General features: G+C 52.9%; 6 protein-coding genes across 6 annotated transcripts; 2 read left to right on the top strand and 4 right to left on the bottom strand.

The window, feature by feature from the left end:
* Nucleotides 1–447: 447 nt before the first annotated feature.
* B0T26DRAFT_712586 (sister chromatid cohesion C-terminus-domain-containing protein) lies at nucleotides 448–5,304 on the bottom strand. Its single transcript, XM_060442086.1, has one exon. It carries the CDS (start codon nucleotides 5,166–5,168, stop codon nucleotides 930–932), a length of 4,239 nt encoding a protein of 1,412 aa, XP_060297055.1. The 5' UTR covers nucleotides 5,169–5,304; the 3' UTR covers nucleotides 448–929.
* A 1,102-nt stretch (nucleotides 5,305–6,406) lies between these two features.
* On the bottom strand, nucleotides 6,407–7,202 carry B0T26DRAFT_712582 (uncharacterized protein). The gene is made up of 2 exons (XM_060442085.1): nucleotides 6,759–7,202; nucleotides 6,407–6,668 (listed from the first exon to the last, which is right to left on the bottom strand). Exons 1-2 carry the CDS (start codon nucleotides 6,925–6,927, stop codon nucleotides 6,463–6,465), a joined length of 375 nt encoding a protein of 124 aa, XP_060297054.1. The 5' UTR covers nucleotides 6,928–7,202; the 3' UTR covers nucleotides 6,407–6,462.
* Nucleotides 7,203–7,381: 179 nt separating this feature from the next.
* Nucleotides 7,382–8,324, top strand: B0T26DRAFT_322541 (uncharacterized protein). The gene is made up of 3 exons (XM_060434370.1): nucleotides 7,382–7,619; nucleotides 7,708–7,942; nucleotides 8,007–8,324. The coding sequence occupies exons 1-3, from the start codon at nucleotides 7,505–7,507 to the stop codon at nucleotides 8,023–8,025; spliced, it is 369 nt and encodes a 122-aa protein (XP_060297053.1). The 5' UTR covers nucleotides 7,382–7,504; the 3' UTR covers nucleotides 8,026–8,324.
* On the bottom strand, nucleotides 8,199–9,250 carry B0T26DRAFT_644815 (armadillo-type protein; the record flags this gene model as incomplete). Its single annotated transcript, XM_060437661.1, has 2 exons — nucleotides 8,199–8,703; nucleotides 8,778–9,250. 2 exons carry the CDS (start codon nucleotides 9,248–9,250, stop codon nucleotides 8,199–8,201), a joined length of 978 nt encoding a protein of 325 aa, XP_060297052.1.
* A 650-nt stretch (nucleotides 9,251–9,900) lies between these two features.
* On the bottom strand, nucleotides 9,901–11,795 carry B0T26DRAFT_646179 (XPG domain containing-domain-containing protein; the record flags this gene model as incomplete). The annotated part of the gene is made up of 2 exons (XM_060437789.1): nucleotides 9,901–11,485; nucleotides 11,572–11,795. 2 exons carry the CDS (start codon nucleotides 11,793–11,795, stop codon nucleotides 9,901–9,903), a joined length of 1,809 nt encoding a protein of 602 aa, XP_060297051.1.
* Nucleotides 11,796–12,951: 1,156 nt separating this feature from the next.
* Nucleotides 12,952–14,562, top strand: B0T26DRAFT_741286 (ribose-phosphate diphosphokinase; the record flags this gene model as incomplete). The annotated part of the gene is made up of 2 exons (XM_060443945.1): nucleotides 12,952–13,210; nucleotides 13,322–14,562. 2 exons carry the CDS (start codon nucleotides 12,952–12,954, stop codon nucleotides 14,560–14,562), a joined length of 1,500 nt encoding a protein of 499 aa, XP_060297050.1.
* Between the last annotated feature and the right edge of the window lie 1,086 nt (nucleotides 14,563–15,648).

Raw genomic sequence — 15,648 nt, 5'->3', positions numbered from 1 at the left:
CGGTTGCTCGCAATGGGCCCCCCTTCAACTTCGAATGCCGGGATTCAACTCACGAAGGGCCTCAGACAAATCACTCGAAAGCCACCTATCTTATTTATATTGTTATCAGCCCCAGGAACGAAAAAAAAAGGGAGGGGGGGTCCGGGGGCCAGAAGGGAAATAAAGAAATACATAAATGGTCGTATTTAAACGAGAAGGTTGGGGGACCATTATGGACTGGCTATATATAATTCCTATCTAGTTTGTAATCTAGAAAAGCAAGCCAGAATCTTACAGGCTGGTTGCGCGTCTTGGGAATAGCATTCAAATCACATTATGATACGGCTGATGCTCATCACTTAGATATTTCGTACCGCAGGTCACGATCAAAGGGTACATACACACACTTTAAACCAATTTAAGGACACCGCTCAAGGGAGTCACGACGCTCAAGTCACGAATTGTTATCAGGCAGTTCCATATATATCCCCTTTCATCTCTTCCTACGTCTTCCCACCTAAGCGTTGAAAATCTACCCCGTGACCGAGTGCTAATTTCCTTATAATTAATGATATAGAAAGAAAAGCAAGGGCTGTGCTTCGCTCTCATGCTTTCGTGTCTGTAGTGGCGTTCTCCTTCTCAAGCTAAGAGGTATCATCATACGTATCCACCGCAGCTACAGAAACATCCGCTAATGCCGCCGTCCCAAGTAGAGCAAAATAAAATGGTGTGTGCTGTTTTGTCACACCATTCCCCGTCTCCGTAACTCCAGGAATGATTGATATACGGAATCCCAAGAGAGAAAGGCGAAGAGAAAATACGTAAAGCAACCAAGGAACTCCGTGATCATCCCGCAATCCCCACCCCAGCCCCGACCTGTGCCGCTCAAGGAAATCTCAATAATATACATACACATTACCATGAAGAAGGCGAAATTAGTTTATCCACCGTCACATCCAGTCACCCTCATCAAACTCGCCATCGGCGTCCGGGGCGTCGTTGCTCTGTTTTCTCGGACGGCCGCGTTTTCTGGGCTGCGATGATGAGCGTGCGCGTTTCTTCCTGCCGCCTGGGGTATTGCCGTTGCCGGTCCCTGGACCCGCCTTACGTTTGCGGCCACGGCCGGCAGTAGAAGGCTCGTCAGCCTGGTCTTCATCATAGTCGTTCGCGCCGGGAGTGGCAGGGTCCTCAGCGCCACCGTTCATCTCGTCGTCGTCTTCCTGAACAAGGAACTCCTTGTCAACCGTCATGAGCTCGACAAAAGCCTTGCACGTCTCCATCATACGGTCGCGCGAGGTCAGCGCCGTCATGATGGTAGCGATCTCGTCCCAGAGCTTCTCGCCCGTGACACCCTGGACCTTGGTGGGTGGCTTGTTGAGATCCTTTGCTTGCGATTTCCCTTTCGCCTCGCGACGGCTAGTGCCCATGTTGTACAACCGGCGAAGATAGGTGCGCGCCTCCCATAGAGCGAGCAAAACCATGGAGCCAGCTGCAAATTGTCGCAGTCGTCTTATGTCAACATCTGGCTGACTGTGCTGCTGCGGAATAGCATGTGTTTCGCCTCCTTCCACTGCTGGATTTGCATCCAAATTGTCTACCCGGACTCGGAAAACCTCCGACTCAATCGCCTGGGCCACTGTAGCACCAGTTGACGTGACAAGCTTCTCCATCGAGGACACGATCGAGTGGAGCTCGCCAATGGTTATATACTCGAAGAAGGCGACATTCTCAACGAGGAAGCGAGAATATTGCACATGGGGCGGAAGCTCCTCGGCAATGTCAAGCCTAGCTACGTCAAAGTCTATTTGAGCGCAGAGCTTCTCAAGGAATTTTTGGCGGTTCTTGGACTTGCTTATTTTGAGAACCTCCATCATTAGTTGGAGCTTTGGGGCAAAGGGGTTGGCGGTTGCGCCGCGTGGGTCTTTGGCGATATCTCGCTGATAAGCAAACGCAGACTGAATTGCCTTGACATACTCGCGCTCCACGACGGTTTCGTGCTTGGCGTGCAAAGCTTTGTGCTCCAGGAAGGCAAGTTCTGAAATCCGAGGATTTGACGATGTCTCGAGCGTGATGAAAGTCACGCCTGTTTCCTTGGGATGAACCAAGCCTTGTCGGTTGATACTGGCAAGCACCTCGACGGCTAGGAAAGCATGGTCGTCTTGGGTGGACGTGGCCACGCGTATGATCTGAGCCAAGAACCGATGTGTCGTGGCGCTTGCTACATCATCGTAGTTGGTGCCTCCTATGACTGTGAGCTCGCGCTTCTTTTCCGATTTGTTGCCGTTAATGGTAGGTGCCTCGGAAGCTTGTTCGGACCGCTTTTCCTCCGTAAGGAGAAATTCCTTGAAGGACCGCAAAATCATGGCTTCTAGAGTCGGGGCTTGCTCGTCAAACACCTGCTGGAAAATGGTGTACACATTTGCAGATACATAATTCCGTGGCCAGGACTGACAGACCAGGCCAACTGAGTCCAGCGCCGCTTTTCTGACTTCCAGAGGCTGAGACTGTGCGGCGAAGGGCACCACGACGTTGACCATGAGCTGCGGAACAGAAGTCCCGCTCCATTTTGGAAATTTGGATTTGAAAATCTCGTGCTCACTGTCGAGGTCACAGTGTTTGCCAACCATTCCGATGATGAGCGAATATCGCTCGAATTGTCGGATGCTGCGCTCATCGAGATGTTGGCTTTGGCTGGTGATGCGCAACTTCTGCATCGGCATCAGGCTAGATACCGCCAACCTCGCAAGGTGCTGCGAGGATTCAAGAAGGGTGCTGATAATCCAGAGACAAGCTACGATATCGTCAAGCAAGAGCCGTGCGACAGAGGAAACAGCGGGCAATAACGCCTGTCGGACTTCTGCAAGAAACTGCGCATGGGCGCTCGAGAGTTGAGGAAGAACTCGGCGGTATATAACCACAACTGCCCTCGACACAGCCAGATCCTCACTAGTTTTGATGCTGGTGATGTGAGGCTTGAGGAGACGCAGCTGTTCAAAAGTGAAGAGACTGGCATCCGCCTTTGCGAATATCATCAGGACGCGAAGGGCATCTAGACCTGATGGGATGGATGGGTCTTCCGAATCTAGGTTGTCGACCAGATCGAACATACTCGCGACTAGCTTCGTGCACACCTGTAGAGATGCCTGGGCGGTCTTGGACTCCGGGGCTAGCAAGTTTTGCAAAACCTTGTCCAGAACGTTGGTGATGTTTCCCTGCTTCACTGTCTGAACCATCAGAGCAACGTGCTCTGCGAGCGAAATTTGGGACACTGCCGAGTTCTCTCCATTGTGAAAAGGAGAAAACCATATCTCCTCAATCACCTGGCGCGCGAGATCTCTCACGCTCTCCTCAGGATCTTGCACGCGGTGAAGCAAGCCGCTTGCAATTGCGCTCCGTACCACCTTGTTGTTGTTGCGGAGGTAGATGTCTTTGGCAAGCTTCATGGCTCGCTTCCGCACACCGGGTCCAGTGTCGATAAACCTGTCAACTACCGTCCCAGTCATCTTCTCCTCCAGTACTGGGCGCATGCCAATACACTTGCCAATGAGCCCCAACGCCGAGTCTCGCACCTGGGTTGACGAGTCATTAGAACACCTCAGAATCAGCTGGATGACCACAGAGTCGCCGTCGAGGATGGAGGGGTCAGTCTCCAACACCTGGTTGATGCTTTTCAGACTCTTGCTTCTCACGGTCGGCTGATCGCTAGCCATTGAGCCAAGGAGAAGGTTCAAAATCATGCTAAACGACTCGCACAGCTGGGAGCGCAGGAGCGTAATGGAATAAGACAGCCTGGCTTGGCCGAGGGAAACTACCTTGAACGAGAATTCGTTCGCCAGCCAGCGGCGGTCATTGATCATTTCCCTAAGGCGGTAGGCCAAACGGCCCAAGTCTTGGTCTCTCTCCTCGAACCCGTCCTCGAGGGAGTCGTATCCAACGCAAAGTTTGGACGCCCAGTCGGATATGATGTAAGAGATGGCGCTCGAGAGATGCGGGTCTTCTGAGAACCGACTTTCAAGGTACTCCAATGTCGCACGGTACGGTCCCGACCACGCGATCATGTGCTCCGGCCGGGATTTCAGCTCGAGGGCCGCGGCTGCCAAGTCTGAAAGGAACATTCCAAGATCACCAGCATCTCTTGCGTCCAGTGCACTCGCCGTTTTCCGCACATGGCCCCTCAGCCTCGAAATTGCAGCACCCATAATGCCCAACAATTCCAAAGCCATGTTCTTTGCGGGCACGCCGGTCTTGTCGCCTTCTACAAGCTTGATCATCATGGCCATAAGCAGCCGGAGGAGTAGCTCCGCTGCTGGCCAATCTGGATTGTCTAGACAAGAAGTGAAATCCTCGACAAAAAGGTCAAGGAGGTTGCGGTAGGGCGTGTCGCCCGACTTGGTCGATTTAAGAGCCCTGTTGACGATGAAGTTGACGACGTACGACGCATTACGCCGAGCCGTATCCATCAAAGGGCTTGCAACTGCAACCAGCTCCTGTATCGCTGTTGAATGCTGGGCTGCAGCATGCTCTTCGTCTCGAATTGAGAATTGGATCGAGGAAAATCCACTGGGAGCGCCCACGCCATCTTCGTCTTTTCCATCCGGAGACTGGGTGGTCTTGTTTCCCCTTGCATCGTCAACCTTCCCCGCGCTTGTCTGAACCAGACGCATGATAAGTGCGGAAACGGGTTGTATGCTGTTGCCATCCACCAGCTTGAATGTCCGGGCTCGTTTCCCTAATGGGAGTTTCTCTAATGATGTCAAGATCTCGTCGAAAATCCCTTGGCGCTGTGCCGGATTCAGCAGGAAAATTTGCGAAAGCATATCCATGGCTACAAGACGAAGACTGTCAAACTTTTGCGTGTCGAGAACCGAGTCCTTCTCTGTATGGGCAGTTTCCATGAAAATGAGTCGCGATGCTGCAAATTCCAGAGTGTTTGTGACGGTATCAGACGTGTCAATCTTTGATATCAGAGTTGACATGAGAGAAAAAAGCTTCTGGCAGTCAGTAAAGAGGGGAGCGATCCTCTTCTTATTTGAAGAAAGCGCCTTGAACAGCTCGGCGGTGCTCTCCGAGCCCCTTAGTTCCGAAATAGGAATGACGATGCCGTCCACGACCCGTTTGAACAAGTTGAGGGACTGCTCAATCGTGTCCTCGGAGTAGAGTTGCTTATCTTCGCGCCCTCCACACATCATCCTCAGTGACGTTCGGGCAGCCTTGATCGCAGTTTCGAGACATGGCAGTTGTTGCAGCCACTGGTCAAGATCCGCGACACCCCAAGACTCGTCAATCTTTATATCTAGAGACTCAGCTTGCTTCAAGGCGCCCTCCGAGAGCTGGAGAAGACGTAAAAGATCCTCCAGAGGAACGGCCTTGAAACAATTCAGAGATATCGTCTTTCCCAGCGAGGCCTGGACCTTGTTGTGGGCCATGGACGTTAACGTTATCTCGTTGTCTGCCGTCAGAAACACCAAATCGTTTCCAGTTTTGTAGTTGGAAGCATGATTTTCAGCTCCAAAAACGTGCTGAAGGAATAAGCTCAACTCATGGAAAGCTGCGTCGGCCCTCTGGCGAAGGTCAAGGCTCTCTCCGTACAGCTCGTCACCATCAACATCTTCCCGCTTTCGTTTCCGCGCCGAGAGACTGGCGGGTTCATCTGGCTCATTAGAAACAACCTGATATTCGCTCTTGATTAATGACTGTACCGGAAGCTCGATAGCTATTGAAGTCCCAGAAGTGGACGGCCGGGCTTGTGCAATTGGTGTCTCCGGCGCGACAGTGATTGAATCTGCAACGTCTTCAGCAACGACCCGAGGCGAGGCAAATACAGGAAGTGCCGGTGGCTGTACAGGTTGCGCTGGTTTAGCTGGCTCCGCTGGTTTCGTTGGCTGGGTTGGTCGTACTGGCTGGATTGATTGTATGGGCTGGCGAATAGCATCCTGCGGGCTAGCGTGAATTACCTTTTGGCCAGGGATCTGAGGGATAGGGACCGGAGTGACTTTCGTCGGAGGGGGCCTTTTCGAAGGGACAGGCGTCGGAGGGATTGCCGAGATCGGTTGCGCGCTTAGGCTGGAGCTAGGGCTTAGTTTAATGACATCGGAGGCCTGTTCGAGCTGACTCTTGGTCGGCAGGACAATTTCCAAACGAGCCGCCTTATTATGCGCATAACCCTGTCGATTCTTTTCGATTACTTTGGATGTCTGCTCGGTCGTTCTAGTGTTTGGGGCTACTGGTGCGCTCTCTTTCGTAGGGACTGGGGTACTTGTGATCGGCGGCGGAGCAAGATGGCCATTTAGAGATGCCGACGTTGGCGTGTCGGGAGTCGGGTAGCGAAAAGGGACTGCAGTCTGGTCGTAGACCATCTTTGAAAGCGACGAGAGTCCGGCAGAGATGGAAGACGGCGGCCTATTATTGGAAGAGGCGGCGCTTGAGGTTTTGGGGCCCGTCTTGAACTTGCTGGAAGTTGTAAGCTGTCAGTCCACTCTCTCTTCAACCTGACGTCAGAACATACAACTCGGTTATGGCCGTTCGCTTGATCAGATGCTGAAGCTGGCTCATGGTCTGCTGAAGGCGCTTCGAGGCGGTATCGTGGGTCTGGGCCTCTTGGTTCAGAGCATCGAAGTCCTGACTGGATATCAGGTCGTTGAGACTCGGCGCAGGTGACGCCGCGCCAATAGAGGGAGGTAGAATGAGGCCTTGAATAAAAATACGGTCAGAGACAGCGCCTTATGAAAGTAGAAGCTAGAGTAGAGGGGAGGGAGAGGAGGGAAGGGAAGGGAGGTTACCCGAGTCGATGGGGACAATTGAGGTGAAAGGCGTGTAAGGAAGTGCCTCTAAGAGTGTGAACGGTCGGGTGAAAAAGGGTCCTCCTCCTCCATCCCCCCCTGAAGACTGAGGCCCGTTGGGCTCGGTGTTGGATGGTCCATCAGAGGCGCCTGGCCGAGGGTTCGCCATGGTGGTTTGCGTGGCTCACGAGTCACGGCGCATGGCTAGGCGATCAATCAACGTCCCCCTCCGTCCTGTCCAGAGTCCTGAGCTCAGCCACTGAAGCTGAGAGAGAATGGCGGCAATCCCAGGGACGAAGCTGCTATGCGGTAGGCACTGTCGAAATGCCGAGATTTTGTGGTTTGTGCCGTCGGGGTTTGGCGTTCGAGAAAGCTTCGTGGGCCTTGAGCGACAAAGAATTGAAGGAAGGTACGTTCTGAGGTCGTCGAATCGACGCATCCAGCTGCAGCCCAGTGCCACTCCAGAAGCCTTGCGCTTGCCGAGACCTTAAGCTCAGTCGGGTTGGCTGGAGCCACGCTAATGCCGCCTGCAACAAGGCTCCCCAGAGGGGCATTGGGTCCGTGCGTCGATCTCAAAGCTTTCCTGGGGACGGGGCAATGGAAGTGGAATGTGGGCCGCAAGTCTCCAATGTCAAGGTCGACGCTAAAACTTTTGTCTTAAAAAGTTGCAAAACCGCCTCTTGAAATCCTTGAAAGAAGTTCCCCAACGCCTTTTCAAGAATTGAAGACCATCATTGATCGAGATAATGGCGGCCATTGGCTCTCTAATCTTTTGCACAGACTGCGGCGATCTTTTGCCCGTGTCAAAGGGCTCTGAGAAGAACATTCTTACTTGCGACTGCTGCGGCGCAGAAAACAAAGGTAGGCCGGTGCTTTTGAAGGGGATGGAGAAGGAGCAGAATGATGAGGCGAGGAGAGGGAGGACTTAACCAGCTAACCGAAATCGCAGACCATACCTGGAAGACGGTTACCACGAGAACAAAACCAGCCGACTTTCCCTCTCTCCTGCGGCAAAAGCTGTCAACCGTCCAGACGGTGGAGAGGCATAACATCCAGACGGAGAGGATCGACCCCAACACAGACTGCGCAAAATGTAAACGGCGCGGCATACGCTATTCCGAGGTCCAGCAGCGTGGTGCAGATGAAGGCTCAACCATTGTGTACAATTGCGATTGCGGTGAAAGGTATTGTTGGAATCACGAGGTGGTCATGCAATGTGGAACAAGCTACTAACACTTTGGTTCGTAGGTGGTCGATCAACAACTAGGCTTTATCGCTTAATAAAGTCGACCTTTCAGCCATATATTTATTTATATGCATTTCAGCACATTGCTATAATTTGGGAGCATATCATATTAAAAGCGACATCGTGCCAAGTTGACTTCATAAAACCCTTTTCACAAACAAAACGCCCCGCCTCCCAAGACGCGCCAAAAGACACTACGCAGTAACCTTTGGGATCAAGGCGTATTCAGCCTCGTTGCTCCTCTCATACTCTGCCATATCCAAAGCTACAATCACGCTCTCCCGTACAACGGCTTCCTTGTCGTCCAGGAATCGTTTCAGGGTCTCCTCGACGCCCTCCTCGTCCCCGAGGCTTCCCAAAGCCTCTGCGGCCTCGTGCCTGACCATGCTGGCCTCCTCGAGATCGCTCAGGGCGGCAGTAAGGGCAGGGATGGATGCAGGATGTGAGAGCTGTCCGAATACGAAGGCGATCTCGTGGCGGAACAGGGCCGACGAGTCGGCGAAGCCCTTGGCAAGAGCATGGACGGCCGGGACAGCAGTGGGAAGGTCGGGAGGCGAGGCCAGGTCACGGAGGCCGAACATGGCCCGGTATCTCCGGAACAGTGCCAGGCTTGTATCTAGGAGGGCTCTCTCCAGCTCTTCAACTGTGCTCTCGGATTCCTGGGGCATGGGTGGAGCAGGGTCGACAGAAGCAAAATCACTGTTCGTTCCTGCTAGTTAGTGACCGCAAAAAGGGTCAAATGTTGCCACGGGAGCCGCGTGGTAGATGCGTACCTTTGCCGCAGCCTTTCCCGTTTCCTCTGCTCCGAGTTCTCCCATTCTATCCTATCGACAGCAATCTCGCACGTCTCCGTGACCACCACCTCTTCCCCGACACGGTCGCGGAATCGCTTGAGAATATCGAGGCTGTCCGCGGCGCCTAGCGCGCCCAGCGCCTCGGCCGCCTCGTGCCTGCACATGGGATCCTCCTGCAGGTCTTCCAAGACAGCCGTCAGGTGCGGGATAGCTGCGTTATTCCCCGTCTGCCCGAGGCAGTATGCCAGCTCGTGCTTGAGCAGCGCCGAGGGCGAATTAAGGGCCGCGGCGATGGCGTCGATGGCGGCCAGCGACTCCTCAGGTGTCGCCGACTGCCGCGCCAGGTGCTTGAGCGAGAACAGCGCCCGAAATCGTACCGACAGGGGTGTTGCCTCGGAGCACAGGCTCTGCCGCAGCGCCTGGATTGTCGAGTTCTCGGTTGCTATGGCCATGGTGGGCTTGCGAGGAATACTGGCTCTCTGGGGGGGGTTTTTTGGGACTTTCTTCCCACTAGCTACTCGGAACGAAGTGAAGCGAAGGGGCGAACAACACCGTGGAAAGAGACGGAATTGAAGCAGCGGGTATATGGAAGGCACAGGGAGGCGAAAGTGATGGGTCTGTTTGCTGGTCTGGTCTGGCCGTGCAAGAGCTCACCTACTTTGGTTGCCGGAATGCGACTAGGCGCCGCGGGGTCCACCTGTGTGTAAATTTTTTGGAGGGGTCGCTGCTGCGTTATCGATAAGTTTGCGATAAGGGTCTTACAGTGTCCCATAGCTAACCCTAATAGCACTCTCACATCCAACGTTGAAAAAGGGGAAGGGGGTGGCCATGGGCTATCCGCTATCTTAAGCTGTAATCCTCAAAAAAAAATTATAATTTCCACGTGGCAAGCCAGAAATTCCAAGAAATGGAGTGCTAGAGAAACACGCTATCTTAGCTGGTCAGAAGTCTGAACAAAGACCATATGAAAGACTTGCCAGCTTTGTGGTCAAAAAAATACCCTGTCGACAAGTGCACAAACAAACACATCTGAAGTCAATAAGTGGACGGTATACAACAGGTGCGTAGAAGGAATATATAGTTTTGGCCTACAGCCTTGTAACTATTCGTTATCCAGCAAGTCAAAAGGGTTTGATGACCGAGGCCTGGCAGAGCCGCTTTGAGAAGTTGCTTTTCGTTTGCTCTTTTTGCTGATTTTTGCGGGCTTTACCGCTTGAGGGCTGGGGGCTGGTTTGCGAAGATAGGGCAACAGCTCTTCGTCGTCGGCACAAATTGTAGCCAGGCATGACAGACCGCCCATATCTCGTATCCGCGCTAGGGTCTCGGCAAAGTCTCGAACGGAAGGGAACCGTCCTAGCGGAGGGAGAGCCGACAGGCATTGGGAAACCTCGGACGTGACCGATGATAGCTCGTGGGTGTGGTGTTTGGTAAAGTTCAAGATCTGCTGCAATATCCGAAGCGAATAGCAGGTCGCCTGCACCTGTGCAAGAAAATGGAGAAACTCCCACGACCCCTCGTCGAGCTTCCGAGCAGCGTCGAGGCGAAGCAGTTGCACACTCAGCGGAGTGCTGGTCTTGCCATGATCTTTTGTCAGAACGACATCCTGCAGCATCGATAGCACAACCCAAACCAACTCGGATTTGCCAACAGCATGTCTGATTTTGGAAACCATGGCCAAAAGTGCAGTGCCATGTTTGTCAATGGAGGAGAGGCGAGGTATCTCGAGTGGCGCCCCCAAGGAAACAGACTGAAGCCTTTTAACCTCCGAGACTATCGGTATCGGTGCGGCTTTGACTGACTGCAAGAGAGCATATGCTAGTTGCCTGACACTTTTGCTGGCCTCCCACGCGCTTGTCCGAGACGGTGAATCAAGCAACAGAGGAAGATACATTTGAAGGTCATTGTCGTCGGATTCTGGCTCCGTTTGGTCATTTTTTGAGCTTCTGTCTTTGTTCTTCGGGCCAGGGAGGCATCGAAGCGCGATCTCGGACACGCGTGGGTCAAGATGTATTTCGTAACCAGGCTTCAAGCTGGATCCCAGCTCAGGAGTCGAATACTTTGCAAGGAAAAGGGAGTAATCTTCTGGGAAATCTGCGGCGGCAATACCCATTTTGGTGTTTCTAATTATCTCCGGCATGCTCAATGTGGGCTCCATAGTCAGCTCAAATGCCAGGCGACAGAGGCCGTCGCCATGCTCGATCGACAGCCTCTGACAAATGTCTGGGCCGCAGTATTGGGGAGCGACAAGACCTTTGGACTCTGCGCACTTTTCGATATCTCCTAGAAAGATAGCACTTCCCCTTGGCCCCAGCGCAGAGACCAGCAGGTCAGAGTCAGACGTTATGACTGCCCCGCCGTTTAGGCGAACATACTCGGCACAGAATCCGTCAGCCTCACCTGGGACAACCGCGGTCAGGGAAGAGTAAACGGCATGGTTTTTCAGATACTCGATAATGGCCGGAACAAAGAAAGGGGGGTCGGGCGCTTTAGACTTGGTTTTGTCGACACCAAGTGATTGGGGAAAAAGGACCTGAGGAGGTTCCGTAGTGGCATGAGGCCGCTCTTTGGGGACGCCATTGAGGTACGCCTGATGGTACTTGGACAAGTCCTGTGAGTTCCTCAAAACTCGCTGTTGCCTCTCGTGATACTTGGACTGTGGGAGGAAACCGTCAAAGTATATGGCAGATCTTCAGAGCCAAGTGGCCATTCAGTGTCAGAAGTGCCCACACAAAGAGAGAGGGGGGGTATAGATAATAAGGGGACTCGGATTTACACTGTGAGGCCGGATGCTTGAATCTCATCGAGCCATGCCACTGTAGTGCAGCCCAAAACGTCGTATGATGGTTGCTCAGAGGGGCTAGACTTTTGAGTACTTCTCAAGCAAAGTGCAAGAATGTGGTAGGCGAGTGCCGGCCCGTCAATGACCACGTTGCATGGTTCAATGACGCCTTTCTGCGCATACGGCTCCAAATGCCTTCTGAGGTGAGGTACGCCCATCCTTCTGGGGAGGAAGGGTGGTAGGGAATAGGTTCGTTTGCTTTCTCGGTAGCGCAGTTGGTTGTTTGGTTTGGAGGCGGTGGGAAAATTGGAAACTGCCAAAACTTCCTCAGAGCTTCAATACAGACAGCAACCCTGGTGTGTTTGTCAACGCTATATCAATACTTCGAGGCCGCTGGCCGGCTTTCCGTCTTTTCATCGTCACAAATTAATAATCCCAAGATTGTTTTTCGAAAAGGCATCGACAAGTATGTCCGGGTTTTTAATAACCGTTGTTGTTTTCCCGCTTCAGATCGAGCTTTTTGACATGATACAACAAAAGGTACGAACAGTGACGTTCTCTAACATTGTAGGGACCCCTGTCGCCAGAACCAAAATACATACCAAACATAAACGGAATAAACCGGGGCTGATTGCTATATCATCCCGACAGTCTCCATCCCCAAGACAGGATGGCAGGAGCTATGCAGGCAGGTAATAACATAGACAGCGCGTCTCTGTAATACAGACAACACTCCCTCTGTGCAATGAATATGTTTAGGAGCCGTCTAAAGTCGACACAGTAAAGGGTTCTTTCGCTTCGGCGTCTTCCCCGCCCTAGCCTCTTTCAGACGCAATTGCACAGTGCGCGCGTGCACGATTCGTCATGCGGGTGATACGCACATTTTTAGTAGGCCAGAACCAGGATTCCAGGCTTGGCTGGCAGGTTTGCCTTTTTGTTTTATTTCAACAAAAAGGATGATATTCACCGAGGTTAAAAAGCGAACACTAAAATCTACTTCATCTTCTTATTATGAACCGTTGCTCAGAAGCCCCAAAGAAAAAGTATAAATCGGACTAGGCACGTGTGCCCGAGATCGGGGATATTCAGCACCTTGACGCACTTTCCCTCCTGTGTTCACAGTCCGGCTGCCCTGTCAACCGAAACTTGCGGGACCGTTGCTGCCAACTCCGAGGCTCTGCCCTCCCGGGGCCCACAAACCAGGTGCTTGTGCTGTGTTGGCCAGTCCCAGTCTCCCCTCGTTCGACTTTTTTGCCTTCTCTTCCCGCTCCCCCCAACCACCGACAATTTTGGAGAAGCCAAGGGAGAAGAAATTTACTATTTGAAGAGTTCGCCCGCCCCTCCTCCCATCCCATTTTCGAGTCCCCGGGCAGGATGCGCGGCACCTTGATCTTCGCGGGCAGTTCATGCCCGGCCCTCACGGGAAAAATATGCGAGAATCTGGGCATGGCGCCGGCTGATGCCGAGCTCTCCCAATTCTCCAATGGCGAAACGAGTGTCAGAATTCTCACCAGCGTGCGCGAGAAGGACGTGTTCGTGATACAGTCAGGCAGCCCCAAGATCAACGACACCATTATGGAGCTGCTCATCATGATCTCCGCCTGCAAAGGAGGATCTGCCAACAAAATTACCGGTACGTCGCTTTACAACAGCCACTCCATTGCGCTTCCTTTGGGCCAAATTACGTCTTGTCCTGTTCTGGACAAGAAGTCTGCCAGAGCCTCGTGCTGACCATTGAACGCAGCTGTACTACCTTATTTCCCTTACAGCCGTCAGTCGAAGAAGAAGTCGCACCGTGGAGCCATCACTGCGAGGATGCTGGCCAATCTCCTTGGTGTCGCCGGCGTCAAACACGTCATCACGGTCGACCTCCACGCGTCCCAGATGCAAGGCTTCTTCAAATGTCCAGTTGACAACCTGCACGCGGAGCCTCTGATCGCTCGCTGGATCCGGCACAACGTGCCCAATTGGAAAGAGGCAGTGGTGGTGTCAAAGAATGCAGGCGGCACCAAACGAGTTACGTCGCTGGCCGACGCTCTTAAGCTCAACTTTGGCATGGTCACGACAGACAAGAAGAGAGGTTCCAACATGACGGCCAGCATGATCATGAACCACCTTGATGGGATAGAGCGGCAGCCCTTCCTCGAATCCATCAGCAATCAGGTGCGTAACAACTCATCGGGGCCCGAGAATGGAACTGCCCCTGCAGACAACGGACAGCCGCGAGCCTCGCGCTCTGTCGCCGATGCCAATGGGTCCCCGCGGCGTGCTAATGGCCTATCGGCCCGCACCCCGAGCCACCCCAGACCTCACTCGCGAGCGCAAGCGCTGTCTCAGGCATCAACATTGAGTGAACTGGACGAGGAGTCGGAGCCTGACGGCCCCGAGTACAACGACCAACGGGCTCATGAAGTGACACACGGCCGGCTGGTCCAGGGCCATATCGTGCCAGACGATTTCCCGTCGCCCGCCACGTCTGCTGCAGACGCGAGCGTCATCGAGGAAGACCCCATGGCCATGTCACACGCCTCGTCCTTCTTTGCTCAACCTCACGCTTTGGGCGGGTCGGGAGATGCGGCAAGCTCTGACGAGGAGGATGAAATTCTCAAGAACCCCAAAATCGAGCACATGATCACTCTGGTCGGAGACGTGAAGAATCGTACGGTTCTCATTGTCGACGACATGATCGACAAGCCCGGCTCCTGGATCGCTGCTGCCGAGACTGTTGTCAAGCGCGGCTTTGCTAAGAGAGTGTATTGCATCGCAACCCATGCCGTCTTTGGAGCCGACTGTCTGGAGCAAATGCAAGCCTGCGATTGTATTGACGCCATTGTTGTGACCAACAGCTACCCTATTCGGGAAGACAAGGCACGCAATGCTAGCAAACTGGTTGTGCTCGATCTCTCTTTTCTTCTCGCTGAGGCGATTCGCCGGAACCATTATGGCGAGTCGATGTCACCGCTGTTCCTACACATGGGGGATTAATACCGCAGCTTGTTCGTCATTTCTTTTTAGAACTTTGGCGTTTGTTAGGTATGTGGGGAGATACGGACTTCAAGCGTCGGCGTTCGGTGATCCAGATACTTGACTTATGACTCTACACCACGGACGCGGGCTTAGACTTGGAGCAGTCAGATACCAAATTGAGATTTTGCGCTCAGTGGCCGATTTGATATCACGCCACAGGTCGCCGCCGTCCTAGACTCCCCGGGAAGTGTCTGGTGCCCTTGGTGAGCAGAAGCCCCGTTTCTCCTCCCCCTTCCCCTCACCCCTCCCTACACCCCCAACGGTGCCGTCACAAGTGACGGCAGGAGCAATATCCACCCCAGGATGTGTTCTTAACGGAACGTTGGTAGAAAAACTGTCCTTTCAGGACTTCCCGGGACAGAAGGCCCGTTGCCCAGACTCCTCCAGTAGGGGGGTCGCTTCCGCAAGGTTGATGGACAACGGGCAAGAGAAATCTCGGCACATTCTTGTGCGTTTTGAAAGTAGTTCCTAAAGATTGATATTGGGGTGATAAGTAGTGGTGATGTCACCCTTTTAGCTATTCTCTAGTAAATACACTCCATTACGCAGTCAATACGCTCTAGCGTCTACAGTTGTGCCCTCTCTGTCTATTTAGATTCAAGTGCAGTGTGGTTTCCCGAAGCCGGCATGGGTTTCTAATCTAAGACTTCGATAGTGGCTACGCTGGCATCTACATGTAGACTTGATGTAATTGCAGCCTGATAATAGACTCGTGGGACTGTCATGTACGCATTGACAAGCAATGCCGACAATCATATAGCTGCTATGAAATTGCGCTGCCTGAGAATGACTTAATGATATAAGATGCTAAACTGGTCTCCCCTGTCCTGATATCCCTCGGTTCAGTCCTAGATTTAGGGCGGAAGTCTGCTAGTTCTCTTTCCTGAACCTACGCTTCGACACCCATTTCCGGCCATGATAATACCAAAGTGTAGACAATTTTTGTTATCCGCCTTTCCTTTCCTTCCCCTTCCGAGATTTGACCCAGACACACCCTTTTTTCGTCATCCCTTCCAACCGTTTTCCTTTTTAGATGTAATTTGA

Source organism: Lasiosphaeria miniovina (assembly GCF_030549165.1).
Source record: "Lasiosphaeria miniovina strain SMH2392-1A chromosome Unknown B0T26scaffold_4, whole genome shotgun sequence".
NCBI lineage: Eukaryota > Fungi > Ascomycota > Sordariomycetes > Sordariales > Lasiosphaeriaceae > Lasiosphaeria > Lasiosphaeria miniovina.
Note: the sequence above shows the minus strand (reverse complement) of the source record. Positions and strands in the feature narration are given on the sequence as shown.